The following is a 21619-nucleotide window of genomic DNA, read 5'->3' as shown; positions in this document are numbered from 1 at the left end:
TGCAGTATTAGCACACTAAAACAATGTACATCACAGCTAAAACACTTTCAGTACATTCTCAAAGGAGGGCAGCTCCAAATAGAGGTCAGATCTGTTTTTCCCACTTTTGATACTTACATTGAGTACAGAAAATTCTTAAAAACAACTGCTGTCTTACAGAAAGCAGTTACATATGAGTGAGCCTTACACACTCGAAAAGTCGGTATCACTGAGTTCACAGTTTGATAATTTTCCGGTGCTATTTTAGCTGAAAGCATAATTACTTACCACTTTCTATCTGATTTGCAAAATAAAAAGATCTTTTTAAGCCATTTTGAGAGAGTATGCTATTAAAATGAGTGTAATGCAACTGTCAGTAGCATCTATCAGTAGCATCATTGAGAGAGGCTGGTGCATAATTCAGCTGCTCTTTCTGGTTATTATTTGCTATGTCTAATAGCTCTTTCTTTGCAACAAATGCAAAACTTCATTTTTAAAATCTCAGTTGATGCTTGAAGATCTGTCTTGTCTTTTGACTCTGTCTCAAGCTAGAAAGTCTTATAAAAATGTCACATGAACAGCATAGGCAATCATTTCCTTCACAGTCTTAAAGAAGCTGGAAGTGGGATAGCATGCCTTCGGGGAAATACTGAGAGTTTAAAATATGCTTGTGCAGCACATTCATAGATTTTTATAATCCATTTCAAATACTTTCCACATTGTAAAACAGGCTTCAGAAATGACCATTACAGATGAAAGCGGGTGGAGAGTAATAAAAATACTGTAGAAAGAAGAGCAAAAAATGCTTCTTCTGAGCTCCCCAACATTTGATTGCATAATAATAAGAATAGAATGATCACAGTAATTTCCCCATTTATTGTGGTTCGGTGTTAGCTGAGGGTGCACCTGTGCCCACCTGTGCCATCCTCCTCTACCCCCACCCACTATCTGCAGCCAGCAGCCAGCCAGGCTGAAACATTTCAGATAAAAGTTAATTATCCAGGACTAACACTGCACACTAGACTTTTCCAAACCACTGCCAACTGGAAACCTTCCCATCAGCTTCTGAGGGGTCTCCCAGCTCACCATTCCTGCAGCAGGGCACATCTGAGAGGTTCAGCGTCATCTCCCCACTCACTGACAAGGCACTCAGAGCTCACAGAGGCACAGGGTGGCTGCCTGGCATGGGGGTGGCACCTGCTTTCTGCTTGTACCAGCAGGGTATTCCTGTGCTCCAGGGATGCAAGATGCTCATCAGTGCCTGCACGGACCCACACTGCAGGGAAATGACACACAGAGCTCAGCTCTGAGGGGTGAACAGCAAGCCTGAACAGAGAGATGCTCTGGAACTCTGTCTGCAGCCAAATCCAGGTCTCAAGGCCAACTGCACACAAACTTTTGGTTGTAATGCCCAACAAGGGCAGCATGTAATGTTACAATGGCTGTGGTATGCCTGTCTCAGTTCTTCGTGAAGCTGTCCATAATTACCAAGAGCTGTGTTACCAGCTTGCTGTGACAGCTGTGAAGCACTTGGGGCCAGGCTGTGAACTTCTGAGTCACACTGATGAGGACCCCCTTGAACAAGCAGCTTCGCTTGAGTGTGACTCCCTTAATAAATGAATCATCTATCAGTGCTGCCTACTCAAGCCTAAATTCTTCTCCCAGTCCTCCTGCTACTTCCACCATCCGCACATCCTTTCCCTGTGGTGGTGAGAACCAATTTGGCTAACAGGGTTTTGGGGAAAATGTGGAGTCTTTCAGGGCCAGACCTGAAGTAAAGTACAGTTGCTAATGTCCAAAGCTCCCATCCTAAAGTCCCCGTGCCTGACCCTGCTCCCATTTATTAGGAAATCCCTTTTGGGTACCTACTGGTATGATGCTGCATGCATCCCAGTAACTTGGTGCTCTGAAATCCTGATCTGTCTGACCCTGGGTCCCAAAGCATCATGAGGGACTCTGATCATAACTCAGCATGAAGTTTGCAAAAAGGCTTCCATTAATCACACCCAACCACACCAAGGTCTCACACCCTTTGCAAGACACCGCTCTGGCAACAGCAATAAACCATTATCTACCTTTGACATAAATCCCTGTTCCCATCACTGCATCCTACATGCTGGCTTAATCAGTTTCCTGAGAAGTCTGCGGGAAAGACAATGCATTTGTTTTTTGCGGGGGGAGCGCGGTGGGGAATGCTTTTTTGGGCAAGCATTACTCACTGGAAGCAGCTATTCTTAGCCAGGGATCACGACAGCCCTGTGAATTCAGCCCTGATTTGGGCAAGCCATTCTTCTCTGTGCTTGGTGATTCCAGCTCTTTGTCCAGTGCTTTCCTACAAAATTCAGTTCCCTTGTTTTGTGCTGCTAGAACCTCAAAAAGTAAAGACATAGGGAAGGGCACCTTTTCTTTCTCTTCTCAGTTCAGCTTATTTGCTCTTTCTCTTCCCCTGCATCACTGACATGTGATGTTTCCAGTTTTCTTGCTTCCTTTTCTTGTTTTCTTCCTCCTCTTTGGATGCTTTCAGCTCTTCAGAACAAACTCTGCAATGCACAGCTATTTGTATTGCAGTGAGATTGACTGAGGCACTCTCTCATTCCATCAAATGAAGAAGACAACCCTTCCACTCTTTAAAAGCCCTTCAGTAAAGCCTACAGAAACATGGGTTTATAGTCTGAGGGCAAATTTAGCTTTTTTAAAAGAAACTGCTTTTTCCAGTTTTCTGCTGATTACAAAAAATACATAAATTCTAGCCATGTTCTACCTGGTTTTCTTTCACATTTAAAAATTAACTGGAAATCCAGAGAGGGAAATAATAGAACATGATAGAAACATTTTATTTGCGGGCTTAGAACTGTAACTAAATCCAGCACAAGCTTAAGTCCTAAAACTATGTGTTTTCAATATTTCATGGGTTTAAATAGTAAACAATTTATTAAATATACCCTAAATGAGAACTTTTAAAAGTAGTATTTGAATTTTATTGCAATAAATAAATTGAATAACACATCACAAGATCACTTGTTGATTTCTATTTTCTAGAGCTCTACTTCCACTGACTTTCATGGACAAATTCTTGGAGGAAATTATATTGAATACTCCAACTTACTTTTCTTTGTTAACAATCTGTTCAGTACAGTAACTCATGTATTCATAAAGAATCTGACAACAGGTTGTCTTTAAATTTGTCTATTCTAGGCAAAATTATAATTTTTACTTAGTGGATTAAACCAAGTATTCTTTGATGTTTCTTCTGATAATGCCTGTCCTTCAGCAAAGTAATAATCAATGATTTAACACTGTCATATTTTAATCACTCATCACTGACAGGAGTTTGTGCAGTGTGTTATGAAAGACCTAGCAGCAAGGAAGACACTGCTTTGTGAACTCCCAGAATAGAAAAAAAGAGCCAAACCCAAAATAAACATCATGTATGGCACTGAATTTGATGTTAACTCAGCTTTTCTGCATCGAAGAATCAGCATGAGATAAGGAATGAGGAAATCTTGTTACTGGCCAGTTCTGAATGAGTGCTATCCCAGCAGACTTCAGGCTCTTTCTGTCTCCATGGGACTTTAAAATTAAGGAACCAGAGGAGAACTGAAGTTAAACATTCTCACCACTTTCCTGCACTCTGAAAAGGGATCTTCTGCAGCTGTGATTAAGTGGAGCTTCCTTAAACTCTTTAACTCCTATAAAGAGACTAGTTTGGGTTTTCTCCCCTTTCATTGTTCCATGCAAAGATTTTTGATAGAGGAAATATCACTGGGGTCTCTGGCTGAAAGAGAAGCAACTGGGCATTTTTTTGCACATCCTCTCAATGTCTGTCCTCAATTCCTCTCAAGACCCCTCTCATAAAACCCTCCTGAAGTATACAAAAGGCAAGTGCCACCACCCTATTTACTCAGTGTGAGGTAAGGAGGGTTGCTGGCCACAGGGAAAGACTGAACACGTATTCCTCATCTACACAGAAACTAGCACAAGCTTCCAATATCTGGACTAAGACAGATTAGCAGTGACAGTTTGAATGACCAGAGCCTGCAGCCAAACGTGTGTGTTGCATTCTCTCCCTGGAAAATGGAATTATTAAAACTTTCTCCAAAATCAAAACCATTTTTCTGCAAAAATGAAATTCTATCTCTGAGGAGGAAAGAAAAAAATCTGTCTCTGGGCATTTAGTTGGGCAGAAGCTTTCCCACATCTCCATCCCTTTGCTGTAATTTCTGTCTGCCCTCACTGGTGCAATGCATAGTCTGTGTCTTGCAGGTCAGTATGACTTCTGAGGACACTGTATTTACAGTGTTATTCCTGTCTATTTCCAAAAACACCTGTAATTCCTCACCCAGGCTGGTCTGATATATCTATAAATTAGGAAGCTGTTAAAAAAAACCCACTTAATTCCTTTAAAAACAAATTAAAAAATAAAACGTTTATAGGCAGTTTCTTTTTACAGCATCTGTTCTGAGGCTGAGCTTGCTTTTTACTGGAAAATTCAATTTAATCTGGAACTTTGACTTCGTTTATTTATTCTTTTGACCCCTTCTGAAGTCATAGCAATAATCAGTAGCACTGCAGTTTCAGTTCCTCAAGAAACCAGGTAAAGCACAGACTGGCAGGGACTGATGATTTGCAATTACTTTACTCTGTTTAGTTGCTCTGAGAAGATTCCTTTTCATGTTAACAGACACCAGAGGTCCTGATTTATCTGAAACCCACTAAAAATACTCCTTTAAATTCAGAGAACACTGCTGGAAACATGACCTCCCCTGTGTTTCTGATACTATCACCAACAAAATGGATAGTACGGGCTATTCTTCCCAGACTCTCAGCTCTGAGCTGTACTACTAGAAGCAGTATCACGTATTTATTTATGCTTCATGTTCCCTGGATCTTTTCCCTATTTCATCCATGGGAAAATTATTAATGACGTTGGCAATCTTGGAATCAAAAAATAAAGTGCTTCTCTTGATACAAACATACATAAAGTGACAAGCCTTGCCTCAGTGGCATCAGTGCTTGTGAAGATGCTGTCTCCAAAATAATGAGCTGTCAAAGCTTCACTGCAATTTGCATTTGTGTTAGTAGTGAAGAAATCCAGTGCTTGTTTTTCCTTGCTGAATGACAGTGTTAAATTGTTACTTTTGCTTACTGAGTGTGAAAATTTACTGAAATGACAGTAAAGTGAGAAAAGTAAACAGCATTTTTTCAGGTCACAACAGCACTTGGATTTACTGTTAGTGTACATTAACAATTAAATCACATATATAAAATGAAAAAAGTGTGTCTCACTTTACTCTGTGTAGCCTCCCTTGAAACCAACACACTCCTGAACCTCCAGAATAGGCTGTTGCCTTGTGGAAGAACAAGTATAGTACCACACCTTGTGATGGCTGTTGTCTTGTGATCGTTCATGTCACGGGGAAAGACTTAGCTGTTTTTTTTTTAACCTCAGGGTGGTAGAATTTAATGAGAAATGGATTTTTAAATATGCTTGAACAGCAACAAAACTTTTTAAAACACTGTCTAGGTATCTTACTGCAGCTGCCCATCTGTAGTGCTGTACATTTCCTCTCATGTTACACATCTGAAGTATTACTATCATCAAACACCAGAGACAACGGGCAGTATTATTGAAATGTATTTCAGTTCTGAATCTTAACCTTCCCTTTTATTCTAAGCATTGCTTTTTGCCATGTTAGAGAAGATTTGCTCCAAGATCAACATGCTTTTCAATTACAGTGAACATTTGCCTGTTACAAACTACTGCATGAAGTAATGACATTAACATTCAGCAGCAGTACAAGACATTGCATGTGTATGTTCCTGTCCTGTTGCAGTGTGGAAAATGAGACTTTGCTAGACATTACTACCTTAAGACCACCCTAATAAAAGATTTCCATATTGAGCAGAAGCAGTATGATACAGCATCTAGTGAATCCTGGGTTTGCTATGTTTGCCATGGTCTTCACAGTGCAGAATGCTCTCTAAGGGCAAAACAAGTTTTGGGTCTGCTCCTGTGCCTGTGTGGAAGGAAGATACCTGCAGGCACTCCTAAGGGCATGCTGCAGTGGTTTAGTGGGAGAGAAGACACTCTCTCCAAGCATCAGCAGAAAGAGTGACCCCAGGGGTGCCAGTTCAGAAGCAGGGTTAGAAATCAGTCTTCTTTTCTTCTCTGGAAATGTGCATGCTGGGCCTATCAGCAAAAACTGCCTTGTCTACAGTGATGTCATTTACAACTGCCTCCTCCAAGACGGCCAGTCAGTAGAAGAAGCCAATCTGCAGCTCCAGGTCTAGAGAGACAGGAAGGTGACAGGTCTGTGGCATGTCCATTTCATGTCAGTGCTGGTATGGGACTGTGAGCAACACAAAATCCCTGCCTGCAACAGAGACTGCTGAGGCCAACAACTCCAGGGACTCCTGGGTCCAATATCCTCTTGGAAATACTGTAACTCCAGGAAGTATGCAAGGCAAAGCTGCTGTAGCACTGCCTCCAGCATTAGCTTAAAGATGGTATGTAATAAGGGAAAGTATGAAAAAAACAGTGTTCAGAAAGATATCAGCCCTTCCCAAGACAACCTTGATAGACTAACACACTTGAATACAAGTGCCTGCTGGCCTTTGAGTAAGACTGAGTTGTTTTTTTAATTCCACAGGTCCTTGAAAAGTCTTTTTTTTTTTTAGCTCGGCCCAAAGGAAAAATGGAGTCTCTTCAGCACAGGTGCAGTGCCAGGCATTGGTTTCATTGTCACTGAAGACAATACCAGTAAAATTCTGCTTAAGAACAAAGTCCTGATTTGGAAAGACCGATCCATTGGGCTCCCTGCTGAGAACAATTTGAAAGTTAAGCAGGAGCACTGAAGTCCATGGAAAGCAGCAATGAAATCTAACCCTGTGCTGCATGTGTTGAACACATCTGGTGAACTCAGGCAGCTTTGGGTGAATTTAGACCCTTCTCTGAGATGGAACATAAAATAATGCTAACAGCCAGACCAAATCAGGGGTTCAAGATTTGGCCCTCGGGGAGCTTTGGCTGTTGACTCCAGCACCATTGTGACTGCAGATGCAAGGCTGGTAGATGTAACAGCAAACTTGGATGCTACTGGCACCATTAGTAGCAGAATTCAGCAGCACTGATTACGCCTGAATTTTGGCTTAAACCTAGAGAGTTACATGGGTTACATGAATTACATGAGTTACATGGGTTTTGCTGACGTGGAGAAGCCTAGCTGAACTAAAGGGGCTACAAAAGAGCTGGAGAGGGGATTTTGACAAGGACATAGAGTGACAGGAGGAGGGGCAGCAGCTTCAAAATACCAGAGGGCAGGGTTGGATGGGATATTGGGAGGAAATCTTTGACTGTGAGGGTGATGAAGCCCTGGCACAGGCTGCCCAGAGAGGCTGCGGCTGCCCCATCCCTGGTGATGCTCAAGGCCATGCAGGATGAGGCTTGGAGCAGCCTGGTCTGGTAGAAGGTGTCCCTGCCCATGGCAGGCAGTGGAACGAGATCATCTTTAAGGTCCCTTCTGACTCAAACCATTCTGTGATTCAGACAGGATACAGCAGTCACATCTTCAGTTACAGACTAGGAACTACCTAACACAGACTTTTTCTACCTTTTCTGTCACAATTCAAACACAGAAAAACTGAAAACCCCAAACCCACAGAAATTAGATCCAGGGCGTGGTCTGTATTTTGGTTTTTTTTGCAAAGCAAATTCACCTGACAATGTTTTTTTTTCTAATTACATTTTGAAAGCAAAGTTGAGCTACCTCTTTTTATATACAACAACTATTTATCCTGTATTTAAAAGGCAGCTTGTACCATTTTACTTTGGACTTCCCTTGCACAAGCTTTACAGAATAGAGCATTTTCTTCCAGCTCTTCTACCTGAAGATGATTCCCGGCATCAAACACACGGTTTCAACATACTGTGCCTATTACCTTTCTCCAGAGTGTGTAACACTAAGCTGCTATCTTTGTATAATAAAAAGTTTAGCTCCTAGTGCTACTTCTACTTGCACCTAAGAGTTCTGTCAAACACAAAGAATTCAGTTTCTACTATTTTAGCTACACAATCAAACAAACTTTAGTTAGGCAACTCGAATTAGCAAAAATCTGATCTAGTACCAACATATGAACTACAAATGAAACTGAACTACAGAAAATTCTGGCGCTTTAGCTCAGCTCGACGCCAAGTCAAGTTACACTGAGAAGATACTTCCCTGAGAAGTGTCACCTGGTGCCCAAGCTACAGTGCCCATACACAGACCACAGCATTAAGACCATTAACAAACACTCTGAAAGCCGTTTGGGGTTTTTTAGGTTTGCCTTTTTTTTTTTCTTTCCCCCTTAACAACCTTTTCCTGATATGCAAAGCATGTCCTGGACCCCCCTTCTGCTCTCGGCTCACAACTTATCGCAGTATATGACTTCGGGCTAACAACTTCGCTCGTGCCACCGAGCTCTTGTCTGCCTTTCCACAGAGAGGATGCTTCTCCCCGGCCACCCCGGGGCTAAAGCGCAACGGGGTGCTAAAGGAGGGAGGGACCGAAGAGCGATGCCGGCGGCCCCGGGGTCCGAGCGCTTCTTCCCCGGTCACAATCCTCCCGCCGAGACCCCTGCCCGGCTCCGACGCCCGTCCCCCGGCCCTTCCCCGCAGCGTCCCCGGGGCGCTGCCCTGCCCGCCGCTTTCTCCCCGTGTCCCCATTGCCTTACCAGGCTCCGCCGGGGGAACTCGCCCAGCACGATGCTGACCACCGGGATGCGCAGCGCCGCCGAGATGAAGTCCAGCTCCAGCATCTCCCCACGGCTCTGCGGGAAGGCGAGGATGGCTGAGACCCCCTGCACCACCACGGTGTGGCAGAGACTTTGCAGGAAGGAGACGGGGTCGTTGCTCCAGGAGGCGCTGGCTGAAGAGAAGGGGAAGAGGGGCAGGTCGCCCAGTCCCGCCTCGATTGCCATCACCACCTCCAGGGACAGGTTGTAGGGCAGCAGCCCGGGCATGCCGTTCAGGTTGGCCACGGCCAGCAGCAGCGCGTCCCGCGGCGAGGGGGGTGGCCGCCGCTGTCCCCCGCCGCCCCCCGCCCGTCGGCCCGGTGGCCCCTCGGGGCGCCCGCCTGACGCCTCCCCGGGCCAGGCGGCGGCGGCAGGGGCGGCCCGGGGCTGCAGGTGGGTGGCCCCCACTCGCACCGTGTGCCCGATGCGCCGCAGGATCTGGCAGGGCTGCGGGTGGGACGCGGAGCCGGGCACCGCCGCCAGCACCAGGGCGCAGGGCGGCAGCAGCAGCAGGCACGCCCGGCCCAAGACCCCGCGCATCCCCGGCCGATACATGGCCGGGAGCCCCCGCCGCCGCCTCCTCCGGCCCCGCCGCCCGCATCAAGCGCCCCGCGGGCGGGCGACGGCGGCATCAGCCGCGGCGGGCGAGCCCCGCGCAGAGCCGCCCCCGCCGCCGCCCATGGGGCCGCCGCCGCCTCGCCCCCGCCCCGGGACTGCGGGGAGGCTCAGCCCCCGGACCGCCCTCCTCGGTTCCGAAGGGGCCGGGAGGCACCCGACCCCTGCCTCTCGCCCCGCCCGGCTACCCGGCCGGCAGTGGGATGCTGCCCTACCCGGCTGCCCCTGTCCGGCCGCTCCTCCGCAGCCCGGGCGGGCTCTACACGGCTCAGTTCCCCGCTCCCCGCTCCGAGCCCTCCGGCTCGCCCCTGCCCGGCTCCCCGCTGCCGCTCCCCGCGCTGCTCCCGGCTCCTCTCCCCGCCTCGCAGCGTCTCCGCTCTGTAATCCCGGCCTGGCTCCCTGCGCCACCCCCTTCCCTTGTCCCCCCGCAGCCCTCGGAGCTCCCCCCGCCGGCTCCGAAGCCGGGCAAAGTTGCGGCGCGGCTGCGGGCGGTCGCTGGGCTGCGCTGCGCTCCCGCCGGGAGGGACGGCAGGCGCCGGCCCCGCTCGGCTCCTCCCCGGGCCGCCAGGCGAGGAAGGGGCTTGGGGGGGCCGCCCCTTTGCACCCCTCGGGGAGCATCCCGGGACAGCCCCGACGGAGCTCTTTGTCCGCTGCTGCCGCGGGACGCCCCCCTCACCGCGCCCGGGCAGCGGAACAGTTTTCCGTGTCCCAAGGGCTGCGAACCGAAGGTGAGGCTTCGGTTCGCCCTCGGCTGGCGGTGGAGCCGTGTCTACCGCTGCCGCTTGTTGTGGAAAGCAGTGCTGGCAGTGCCCGATGCCTTCCCATGCGCTGCTGCTTCAAACGGAACCGTTTTCCGACATGTGGGACTCGAGATCCTGATTCCGCAAACCTGGGGCACTGCCTAACATGGCTTTTAGGACAGACCACCCTTGTCCTAAGGGAAAACAGGGAAGAGCTGAGATGGGCGTTTGAGTGCGCGTCTGAAAGGATCAGGGGAAATCCCCGTCATTGTCTCAGTTCTGGTAGACGGGTTTAATCCTGGGCTGTCGGAGCCGTGCTGACCCCAGGTCTGAGACTCTAATACCGTGCTTGGGGCACTGACACGTTCCACGTCCCGTGTGGGATGGCCAGGATCTCAGAGGAATCCCTCTCCGCAGCCACGCTGGCCATCACGGGGGAATCATCTCACGGGTCTCCCCGGCAGCGAGGAGAGCGCTGCCTGCTGGAGTGCACCTGAATGTATTTTCTGCCCGTGGGACTCCTGTCATCTTTCCCTGTTTGAGTCCTGAGTGCAGCGCAGCGTCCTGCTGTCCTGCATGGAAGGATGGTTTGAGACATTCATGCCTGGAGTGTTTAGAAGTCTTTTGGCAGCTCCTCCAGCAGTTTACCCTGACCTAGTGTTTTAACTTAAGATCTTTTCTGAATGTTAATAGTCTTTCCCCTTTATTTGAGGCTTATCTTCAGACATATTTATGAAGAAAAATAAAATAATAGAATCACAGAATGGTTGGAGTTGTAAAGGACCTTTAAAGGCCATCTACTCAAACCCTCCTGGCATAAGTGGAGCATCCTCAAGTAGATTGGGTTGCTCAAAGCCCCATTCAGCCTGACTTTGACTGTTCCCAGGGATGGGGCAATCACCACATCTCTGGAGGACCTCTGAAAATGTTTTACCACCCTTGCTGAAAAATCTTTGTTGTCCTCCCTTGTTTTTTCTTCCATTGGTATACATAAAATCTGCATAGAAATAAACGCTTCCTATCCCACTGCATAAAAGAGGAGGTCACTGCCTCCCAATAGGTCTGAACTGTGTGTTTTCGGATTTAAATTCATCTTTCTTGAGCGGGGGTCACCAGAGGTGTACAAAGTCTTCAAGGCAAGGTTTGACCCACATCTTGGGCAGCCATGCTGCTGTTTCTCTAAGTCCTTCTCCCCATCATGTCCTTATCCCCAGCATGCTGCAAAGCTAGTGTTTCTCTCACAGTGCTCTCTCTAAATTGGTACAAGGTTGCAAAATTGGTTCCCAGCATGGAAAAGTACAGATGGTAGCATGGTGGTCTGTAGGCCAAGAATGCACCATGTTCTACGTGTAGAGGCGAGCAACGATTTCCTATTTCCCCTTTTCTTCTTCCATTTTTCTTCTAGTCTTATAATCACATTTTTATTTCTCGTCTGGTCAGCCCAGCTTCTTCCTGTCATTTTTCCTCATTTTCTTTGAAGGAATGGATAGTTTGTGTTAACACAGGTGTTTTAAGTCTTCTCTGTTAACAATAAGAATTATTGGCTGGGAGAATTGGCTTTGGATATAGTAAATCTCACACAGTGCAGAGAAAACTTTTCTTTTTCCCTGAACCACAGGAGTTACCTTTCAGGTAGTGAGAAAGAGATAATTTGAGATTTGTACAGCTCCAGAGGTGTTGTCTTTATCTGCATCCTGTTTGTCGGGTTTGAAAAAAAAACTGGTAAGCATATAAATTTTCTGGTCTGTAGTTAGATAACTACTAGTTTTCATGTAGGAATTATTTTTATAAGAAATAGTGATTCTTCTGTGTCTTAAGAGACAACCCTAAATTGTCATTCATTTAAAGATTTATTATAGCAGCAAATATTTCTCTGGCTTTTGGGCACAGGTGGCACTAATTTAAAAAAGCACATGCTTCAGGAAATGTAATCAACCTTATTATTGAAAGAATTCCGGAAATTACACTAGAAATCAGTTAATAAAGTGAAATCATTCAATATCTTTTTTTTTTCTTGTTTGCTTGCCATTTTTCTGGTGACTTTTTAGTTTGTTTAGGTTTTGTTTTGTTTTGTTTTATTGGGGTTTTTGTTTGCTTGTTTGTTTTTCATTTGTGGATAATTTATGGCCAGATAGTGATATGTTGGTTTTTTTTTGGTTTTTTTTTTTTTTTGGATCATCAGTGCTACTCTGGGGATTACATCTGTAAAGAATTTGTGCTCTGGATTCAGTTTTGAACAAGTCATAGCAAGTGGTCGCTGTTAGAAACCTGACCTGTAAAGAGTAGTCAAACCTTTGTTTGTAATATTTTTGACTCAAATGGCTCTACATTCTGAAAGTATCTTTTCAGCTTGATCATTTATAGCAATAAATAAATTATTAATTTGTCTTCTCTGAGATTTGTGTTTATTTTTACTCTTTGCTCAAATATTTCTGTTAATGACATTGTCTGCAATGTCCCTGATATAACAAATGCTTGAACACAGGCTTTGTTTTTCAGAAGACATTAAGTACTCCTTAAGTACTGCTCTGTGAGGTGCTGGAATATTTCCAGAAAGTGCCCTGAGAAAGGATATAAATGCCACCAAAGTTTATATATTTGGAAAGTTGTATCAGTATTTTTTCTGCTTTTTTTTTCCCATAAATATTCATGTGCAAAAGAGCACAATTGTTTTAGTCTAATAAAATATTTGGAGACTGCAATCAGTTGCACCCTGCTTTTTAGAAGTACTGCAGTCCCTCTTTTAGGACTGAATAAAATACAGAATGTAATTTTTGACAGAGTTTTGACTTTTTTCAACTTCATGCTAAGGACTGTCTGCCTTCAGCACTCCTCCCTCATTTTCCTTTTCTCATGGTGGTTGCTGCCATAGGAATGAGGAATGTCCATTCTGCTCTTTTTTTTTTTTTTTTTTTTTTTTTTTTTTTTTTTTTTTTTTTTTTTTTTTGTGCTACTTATTCAATTGAAAAAAGACCAGGCAGACCCAGGCAAGTGGATTCACCTCCTCTGAGCTGGTTGTCACCCTGTGTCACCCATGAGCAGAGCAGTGCTGGTGACATTGATTGCTGCAGAACTGTGGCCATAGAATTTATCCATCCTTGATCAGTGTCTGAGCATCACAATTAGAGCTGGTGAAAGCCTTTCAGCAATGAAAAATGCAGCAGGGAAATGTGATTAAAATCATCGCTCGTATTTCTCTTGCTGCTCTTTCCACTTGCTTGGCTCACTGTCATTTCTTTGAAGTAGGGTTGGTTTGTTCGCTTTCTGGGCTGCAGAACATTTGTCCTGTGTGTATCACAGTGACCTTCCACAAAGCTTGTTTCCTCTGAGCAACTGGGCTTGTTTGGAAATAGATCATCACAGCCCTTCTGTCCAGCTCTGTGTTGTTCTGCTCCCATTGCTAACAAACCCCAAGGCCTTGCAGAGCGTGATATTACTTAAATTCATGTTCATCTGCCCCTTTTTTATCTGCTCACATCTTCTAAAAGGCCCAAGTCATGAGCTGAGATGCAGGACACCTCACATTGTTTCTATAGCCTCGGAATGGGTGAGAGACTTATTTTGGGTCAGTCTGGAATGATTCCACCCCCGTCCCTTTTCATAACCATAGTTAGAAAATGAGAGGGAAAAATAAACTGTTCAGATAAAGTTAATCCTTTCATTTACTAGGAATGGACTATTTTGTTTCTATTTAGATGCTCCAATTTATCTAAATGCAGTTTCCAAGATTCAAAATGCTATGCTTTTCAGTTGAATTGCCACTCGAAGAGAAAAAAAAATAGTAATCTAGATGTTCCTTACTTTCTGCCCTCCACACTCTTTCACCAGCCAGGAAAAAATAAATTTGCAAACACTTTCAGATATCTAAAACTGCATTAATGATGTTGAGTATTATGTTTGAAAACCTTCATGTTGCTGTGGTGGATCATCAGTGCACTGGCTGCTCCAGCCTTACTGTGGGATGGATGGTGATCCCTGAAGGAGTCAGGGAAGGGCCAAGGCTTACTATGTGCAGCACATGCTGTGTTCATTCTGTGTTATCTTTGCAGATGGAGATCTGCATGGCTGACATCACGAAAGGCTGAGCTGCCTGTGGGGGGAGGTCCTGTGAAGATAAGATGTGAGGAACAGAACAAGGCTGTGTGACTGAAAATTTGAAGGACAGAACAGCTAAAAAGTGAGTTTTGCCTGTCTTAAAGTTCTCATCCCTGCATAGGCTAATAAGCTTAATGAGGTATGTGCTACTAAACAACTAAACTACTCAACTGTCCATCCTGATCCTGCTGTTTGTAGGATGGAAAAGGAGGTTAAGTTTGGCCTGTATAGCAGGAAGGTAGAAATTTCACCTAGCTAGGAGGAAGACCCAAAAATCCCAGATGGAGACAGGTGACTGGTTACTGTGCTCTCCCTTCTCCCAGGGGAGAACACCTTCTTGGTAAGTTTCTGTGTAGGATTACTATTACCCAGGTTAATACAATAATATGGTTTTTATTAGAGTTCTCTCACAGCTGGTATGTTTGTCCATGGCAATTCTGAATCTGTTATTTATGTTCTTTCAATAAACTGCACTATTTGTGAATCTGTGATCATGACTGTTCCTACTGAATGTGACCAGGTTGATGGTGCAGAATTGCTTCTAACCAGAACTGAAGCCCAGGCACACCAAGCCCCTCTGATCTGCAAGGGTTTATTTTCTGCCAAAATTCATACGCTTAACACTTAATGCCTGCAAATGTCCTTCTGTGGGCAGGCAAGCCAAACAACTCCTTGAAGTCAAATGGATTTTCACCAGTGAGGGCTGTGTGCTACTTTACTGCCTCACAAGAGAGGCTGAGACAGCTCTTGCTACCTGAACAAAACTTCCATTTTGTTTCTTTTGGCAGTATAAATCCAGAGAGATTGATCCTGTCAAAGGATGCTCAAGAAGTGAGTGAGGAAAACAGGCAGTCAACCACTTCGTCTCTGTGGTCCTTTTGGCTAGAAGAGCAGCAGGGGACCTTGTAACATTGACAGGAAGTGTCACAGAGCCCACCACCCCCTCTGGCTTTGCTAGTCTCCTCTCTAAATCCAATGCTACCATGTAAAGACCTCAATACATTCCAAGTACCCATAAATTTAAAAAAAAAAAAAAAAAGAAAAAAAAAAAGTTGCTAGTACTCAGTCACAGCTTCTTTCTAGCACTGGAACTGACTAAAGTGCCTAAAGGAGATACAAATATACTCTATGAGCCCTGTTTCCACTGCCAGGATGAGGGAGGAAGTGCTCAGCTACATGTGACAGCATCATTCTCTCTGTCAGTGTGAGTGATCCAGTCGATTGTTTTTATTGCTCCCTGTCCGTGGTGGTAGTGTATATTTTCCCAAACAAGTAGCTGTAAAATGCTCTTGAGATTCCCACTTGCCACATATTTTGTTCATGCCATGTGTTTTGAGTTTGATGCTTAGTCATATTTTCCTCCTTGCCAGTCATTTTTAATACTCCCTGTTGTTCTCATCTTGGAGGTACATTAATTCTGGGCAGAGAGACAACTGGAAGAGAAGCCATTATATTGACTTGGTTGATTAGTAAGCATCTGGCTTAGTACCTTGACCCTCTAAGTGAAGTTTATGTCAGTGCCTTTAGTTATTTTTACTTTTAAATCTATTCCATTCTGTCATACCTTCTGTCTTGCTTATTCACATGACAGTGATGGAAACAGCTCCAGTAGATAAGACTGGTCACAGCACTGTTTACAGCATCGTGATGGGTGGCACAGAGAGTCTTTAGAAGGGCCTAGTCTTAGGCAGGTGATGATCTGGGAACCCAGGAGCTACTTGGATATAAAGGCTCTCTCTTGGGTCTTGAACTCTTGTGGAACCAACTGTACAGGCAAGAGCTGTCTGGATATTCCAGACCTGAAGTTAAAGCAAAGACCAGGCCAGAGCCCTGCCAAAGAAGAACCAGCTTTATGCCAGAAAAGGTGCTATCCTCAATATCCACAGTGAGATGTTGAAGAGGAAAAGTCATCCCCACTGCTCATTCCCTGAGCTGGCACACCTTGGCCCAGAGTACGGAACTGGTTCCTGGAATGGTGTGCTCGTGCGGTTGCATGTCTTTGCTGTGAGCACATTTATTTTTAACTGAATTTTTTTCAGCATGCAGGCTCACAACAAAAGATTACATCCCCAGTTTTTGTTCTAGCAGGACATCCCCTATCATGGCCCTGCTCAGGACATCCCTCATGAAAACAGGATGCCAATCCATGGACTTTGTAGGACCAGACTGGATTTAATGAAACTTTCCCTGTATGTTTTTCCTTCTTTATTTCAAGATGACAGTTTTAGTGCTTGTGAAAATTTGGGGAGGTGCGAAGAGAAAAAAAAAAAAAAAAATCTGAAGTCAGTGTCAAAATTGTTACCAGCATCAATGTCATTTGAGTAGTGAGGTCAGACAAACACCTCACAGAGCAAACACAGAATTTTGAAAAAAATATCAATAGTGCTTTGCTGGCACTATGGTGCCTCTGCATTATATCTCCTCCTGCCCCAAATTCTGCGGCAAATATAAAATTATTACAGGCTGTGTGCAACCCTTGCACAGCTCTGGTTGGCTTCAAAAGGCCACTTGGTGTAATCACTCAATAAAGATGAATGAAGACTGTTTAACTTTCAGGGAAAGGCTTCAATTTTCACAAAGCTGACAGGGCACCCCTCTGCTGCGTCACTCTGGTAGGTCACAGGCTTCTTATTGTTTGTCCCCTTCTGCTCCCTCTGGCTTAGAGGTTGGGGTAAATGAGGGAGGGGGAATAGTAAGAAATCACAAGGGCTTATCCAAGTTGAATTATAAGAATGGTGAAAAAACTACGAAAAGATGGAATAAACAAGCTAAGGAAAAGGCCACAACAAAGAAATAATTCACCCAATTTGTCCAGCTAAACATTTCCGTCAAGTTTACTGAGGGCTGCAAAACTGGCAAATTGCCTCATCTCCTCGGAGAAGTGTAGAGGCCACATGGGCTTAACCCTTCTCTTTGCTGCTTTAGAAACTGACTGTAAACCCTTCTTCAAATCAGCTGGGGTGACCGTACCTAAATTGTCGGTTTTAATGAGGATTTCTGGTACAAGCTAAATGGATTTGGGCAGGAGCCAGCTGCATTCTTGAAATACTGTGGGCTCGCACGTGCCTCTGGGCACTGTCTGGAGCTGCACAGCAGAAAATACAGCTTGCCAGGGGTGCCACCCTGAAAGAAATGTGAGTCTCTGTGAGGGTCCAAACCTCATGCAGAGCTCCCTCCTAGCCTCCCAACAGCAGAAAATACCTCTTTGAATCCAGCGTGTCCATTCTAGCCTCCAGCCAAATGTGGTACCCACACCTGTGGATTGAGTCCTATATGGTTGTGATATTGAGGAGCCGGCTGCTGCTATCTTCAATAACTTGCTTTGTCTGCTGTGGTCTATACAACAACTAAATCTCCTTCAAAGTGGTATCAGAAAAACATATGTGACAAAGAAAATGTCTTAGAAGGGCAAATAATTCTGAAGTTTGCTAGGATTAGGCTCACATATGAGATTATGCTGGCAGAAGGAAAACATCTGCAAAATGCTGACACATGAGATGAAGTACAAGTGAGAATGGCACTCACCCAAGGTTGTGGTTTTAGGAGGAAATTAATGAACTGGATATGTGGCTTTTGTTCCAAGGAGCCTTTAAATAATGTGATGCTGGATGATCTCCTGGTAAGGTGGTGCAGGAGAAGCAACCAGACATGTGCATAGGACAAACGGTTTTTGTCGTACTCCAGAAGCAACCTAAGAACTGAAGAATTTGCACAAGCTGCCTGATGAAAACAGAGCCTGATCTTTATAGGTCTGTTTTGGAAAACACAAGTCCCCTTTAACAGCACACTCACAGAATTTCCAAGCACAAATGCTGGTGTCAAATTATTCCTGTTGTGCAAGTGTGCTCTCTCAGACGAAGCTCAGGTATTTTTAACATGGTGCTGGATAGCAGAGGATAGATATGTCATGTGGAAAGAAAGAACAGAGACAGCTCAGGCTATATGATGTAATCCCGGGCTTTGAAATTGTGAGAGTGCTTTCCGTCTCTGTTATACACTCTGTGAGTCCTCTCTGAGTTTCCATTTCTTGCTGTCAAACACAGAGCCCAGCTCTCCTCTGGCCCATCACAGGGAGGCACATGAGTGTCACTGGGAATTAAACACCTCTGAGAAAAAAAGCACCACTTTTGCAGCACCAGAGAATCTTGAAGCCAACATCCTCTGGGCAACTTGCTTTAGATACCTGAGAGCTCTGTGATGAAGAGGAAGGAAGTCAAGGTTTTTCTCTGTTGTTTGCAAACCTGGAGAAAAGCCAAATGTCAGCTGTAACTCTTTTAAACAGAGATGCTAATGTGTGAATCTCCAGAGAAACCCCCAAAGCATCAGAAATGAAGACATAATCATAACATATTGAACTTATGTTTTTCTGTGTGTTTGTTGGAAGCTTTGGGTGCTCCTATCCCTTGACAAAGGACTATGGAAAAGAACTGCATTTTTGCTTTTCATTAGAGGTACTGAATAGGAAGATAAAGCAGTCCCTGCTCATTGCAGGGAGATTGAACTACATGAAATTTAAAGGTCCTTTCCATCCCAAACTAATCTGTGATTCTGTAAATATTAAATAAGGCTCTTCAGTGAGCTCACCTTTTTGTCTTCTGTATTTTAAAAGGTTTTTCATGTGAGAAGTCGGTTGGGTTGATAAGACCATGGACAGTTTAGATGCCAGGCCTCCAAAAGAAAGCAGTTTTCCTGGTCATTTCCACAGCAGAGCTGCATCTGTAACTGAGCTGAGAGTGAATCTGCTACATGCCTCTAGGAATAAAGAGATTACAGAGTACTGGTACCCTGAGTTTAGCTGCTTCTCTCACGTCTAGAGAAGCAAAACTGTGGTCTGTCCTTGCTGTGTTTTATCCCCAGCTAGCAGCCAAGTGCCACATAGCTCCTTGCTCACTCCCTGCCCTGTAGGGTGGGAAGGAGAGTCAGGGGAGGGAAAACCCCCAACATCTCATGGACTGAGATGAGAGCTATTTAGTAATTGAAACCAGGACAGTGCCCACCCCTTATGCACCATTTAGGTCACGCCAGGTCTCACACTTCCTAATGCACCATTAACTTTCTGATCTTTTGATAGATTTTCTCACAACTATATTTCCCTTAATCTATGGACCATCCATATGAAAGTCCACTGAGTTTACTTTTAAAATGCCTGGAATATTTAATTCCTACTCAAGTTTATTTCATCTACTGTAATTGAAATATTACTGCTCCAGCCTGAATATCTAAGAGTAAGGTACAGAATTTGTACAGTAAGAGGAGAATCAAGGGCTTCTTTTTTCTCTTAGTGGCTCCAGTGTCATGTTATTCCTGTGTAAGCTTGTGTTTGTAGGACATTCAATGCTATTTTACATAAAGCAAAATTCACACTTAGCACACTTATTTCAGATTATGGGAAGTCTAGCTATGGCAGACTAAATGCAACAACTTGTAATTTTCAGACTGAAAACCAGTCCGAACCACAGTAATCATGGGAAAAGTGACAAACATCAGGCTTTAAATATATGCAAGATGAAGCCTGGATGACATTTTTAGCTTTTCAGGCTAAGGCAACACTTTCACAACTCTTATCAGCCACAGCAATGAAATTATACAGCTTTCCAATTATTTTTTAAATCCTCCTTTATGCCCAGAGCAGTGTGCAGTTTTATCATGACAATGACATAGGCACAATTTATAAAGCACTGTAAAAAAACCCCAGTACTTTATTACTTCACTTGGTGTAGTTGTTAAATTCTTCTCATCTTCAGCCACTCTCAAATCTACCAATGCCCATTTCTGTGATATTCCCCGAACACAAAGGTTATGAGTGTATGGCTTATTTTTGTTTTAAATTTAAAAATCCTAGGATTTTTGCTGCAGTACAGTGCCAAGACAAAATTACAGGAGGCAAGGCTAAGCTGTTCCATGTTTTCCAATTTAAGTTGTACCATAGTTGGCATTTAATTTAATTTAAAATTAATTTTAAAATGTGTGTACCTGCAGAGGGACTCATAAAACACATTCAAAACCCCAGACCTGGGGTTTTCTTGGTCAGGTTATGACCCAACAGGTCACACCAGCATGTGAGAGAAGGCTGATTTTGGATAGTACTTGGGGGTCACATGAAGAGTGGAGCATGGAAAGGCAACCAGGACCCAGAGTGGGGAAGGTAGATGCAAACATCCCATTAGTGCAGTTCTGAGTCACCTCCATCTCCACAATTACAGAAAAAATAAAAAACCCAGAGAGTTCAAAATATGCCTGCAAAGGGCATTTTAAAACTGCCTGTGGGTCTCAATGTAACCAGCATTTGATTTCAGAGATGGAAACATTTCACACAGTCAGCCCTCTTCCATCCACTTTTTAGGCTGTTGCTTCTAGATGAGGCTGCTGTTACAGAAAGAAGTAAAAATTATTTTGCTCAGGAAGGAAGCTAACGAGTAGAGATTGGCTCATGTGCTGGTAACACCGAGGCTTGATCCCTTTGTGGGGATTCACTGAAGGGTTGGCCCCGATGACCCCTGTGGGTCCCTTTTAACTCAGAGCATTCTGTGATTGCCCTTAGGAAGGTCAAGTAGTCTTTGAGGGCAGGAGAGATGGTGTGTGGTGGTGGATTGTAACCTGCAGAAGTCAGGCCCGATTCCATTACTGCAGCACTTGTCCGGTTTGGTCACAGCTCATTTCTCATCAACGGGGTTGGGCTCAGGTCCCCAGATGTGGAGTGGCAGAGATGGGCACTGTGAGGTGCTAGGTCTGGTGATGGGTGTACAGCTGGTGCAGGAAGACAATTCTCACCCAGAATCAACCCCAGTGAGGCAAACACCAGGATTCCCTGACCTCCCCAGTTACCCAATGAGTACAGCCAGGTTCTTGAGCAAAAACAATCCCACAGATGAGTTTGTCTTTGCCTGAGGCAGGAATAACCCAGGCTGCTTTCCCCAGCACATTTTTAATGTGTGCTGCAGGAACTTTATCCCTTTCTACGTTACCTGAAAGTTTTGACTGGGCAGAAAACCAGAGGAGTCCTTTACTCAGTTTTCATAAAAAGATTCAGACTCCCACTGAAGGCCAAAGCCTGCTGAATTTGTGCACTGCTTGCCCCCAGCAAATTGACCTCAGTGGGAGCAGGGGTGGAGTGAGGCACCACTCAACAGGAGCAAGCAGTCTGTCAGTGACATTAACAGCTGGCCACCTGGGCATTGGCTCCTAAATTAATGGCAGAAGCATTTTTATAGCTGACAAAGGCTGAAGTGAAAGAAAAATTTTGGAGTCTGTTCAGAATGCAGATCATATTTAAGTGCTCAGGGTCTCCTACCTCACAGTTTTTCTGCAGGCAGCAGGAAACTCCTTGGGAACATAACTTGGGGAGATATTATTTTAGCTGCTGAATTTCAATACGAATGGGGAAGATGTTCTAGATTCTTAGAGGCATTTTTGCAGTG

General features: G+C 44.7%; 2 protein-coding genes across 2 annotated transcripts in view; one reads left to right on the top strand and one right to left on the bottom strand.

Annotated features, from left to right (window-relative positions):
* Positions 1 to 9776, bottom strand: part of LOC137464368 (glutamate receptor ionotropic, NMDA 3A-like) — a 32530-nt gene extending 22754 nt beyond the window's left edge. Inside the window, 2 exon segments of the mRNA XM_068175665.1 lie at positions 8692 to 9318; positions 9321 to 9776. Of these exon segments, the coding sequence (XP_068031766.1) occupies positions 8692 to 9318; positions 9321 to 9383 (690 nt within the window). The 5' untranslated portion in view covers positions 9384 to 9776.
* The window catches only part of LOC137465348 (3'-5' RNA helicase YTHDC2-like), a 163083-nt gene extending 143362 nt beyond the window's left edge, over positions 1 to 19721 (top strand). The window contains exon 27 of the mRNA XM_068177366.1: positions 19707 to 19721. Coding sequence (XP_068033467.1) covers positions 19707 to 19721 — 15 coding nt within the window. The remainder of the gene's footprint in view (positions 1 to 19706) is intronic.
* Positions 19722 to 21619: the final 1898 nt, after the last annotated feature.

Source organism: Anomalospiza imberbis, chromosome Z (assembly GCF_031753505.1).
Source record: "Anomalospiza imberbis isolate Cuckoo-Finch-1a 21T00152 chromosome Z, ASM3175350v1, whole genome shotgun sequence".
NCBI classification, from domain to species: domain Eukaryota; kingdom Metazoa; phylum Chordata; class Aves; order Passeriformes; family Viduidae; genus Anomalospiza; species Anomalospiza imberbis.
This window is presented reverse-complemented; position numbering and strand designations above follow the sequence as displayed.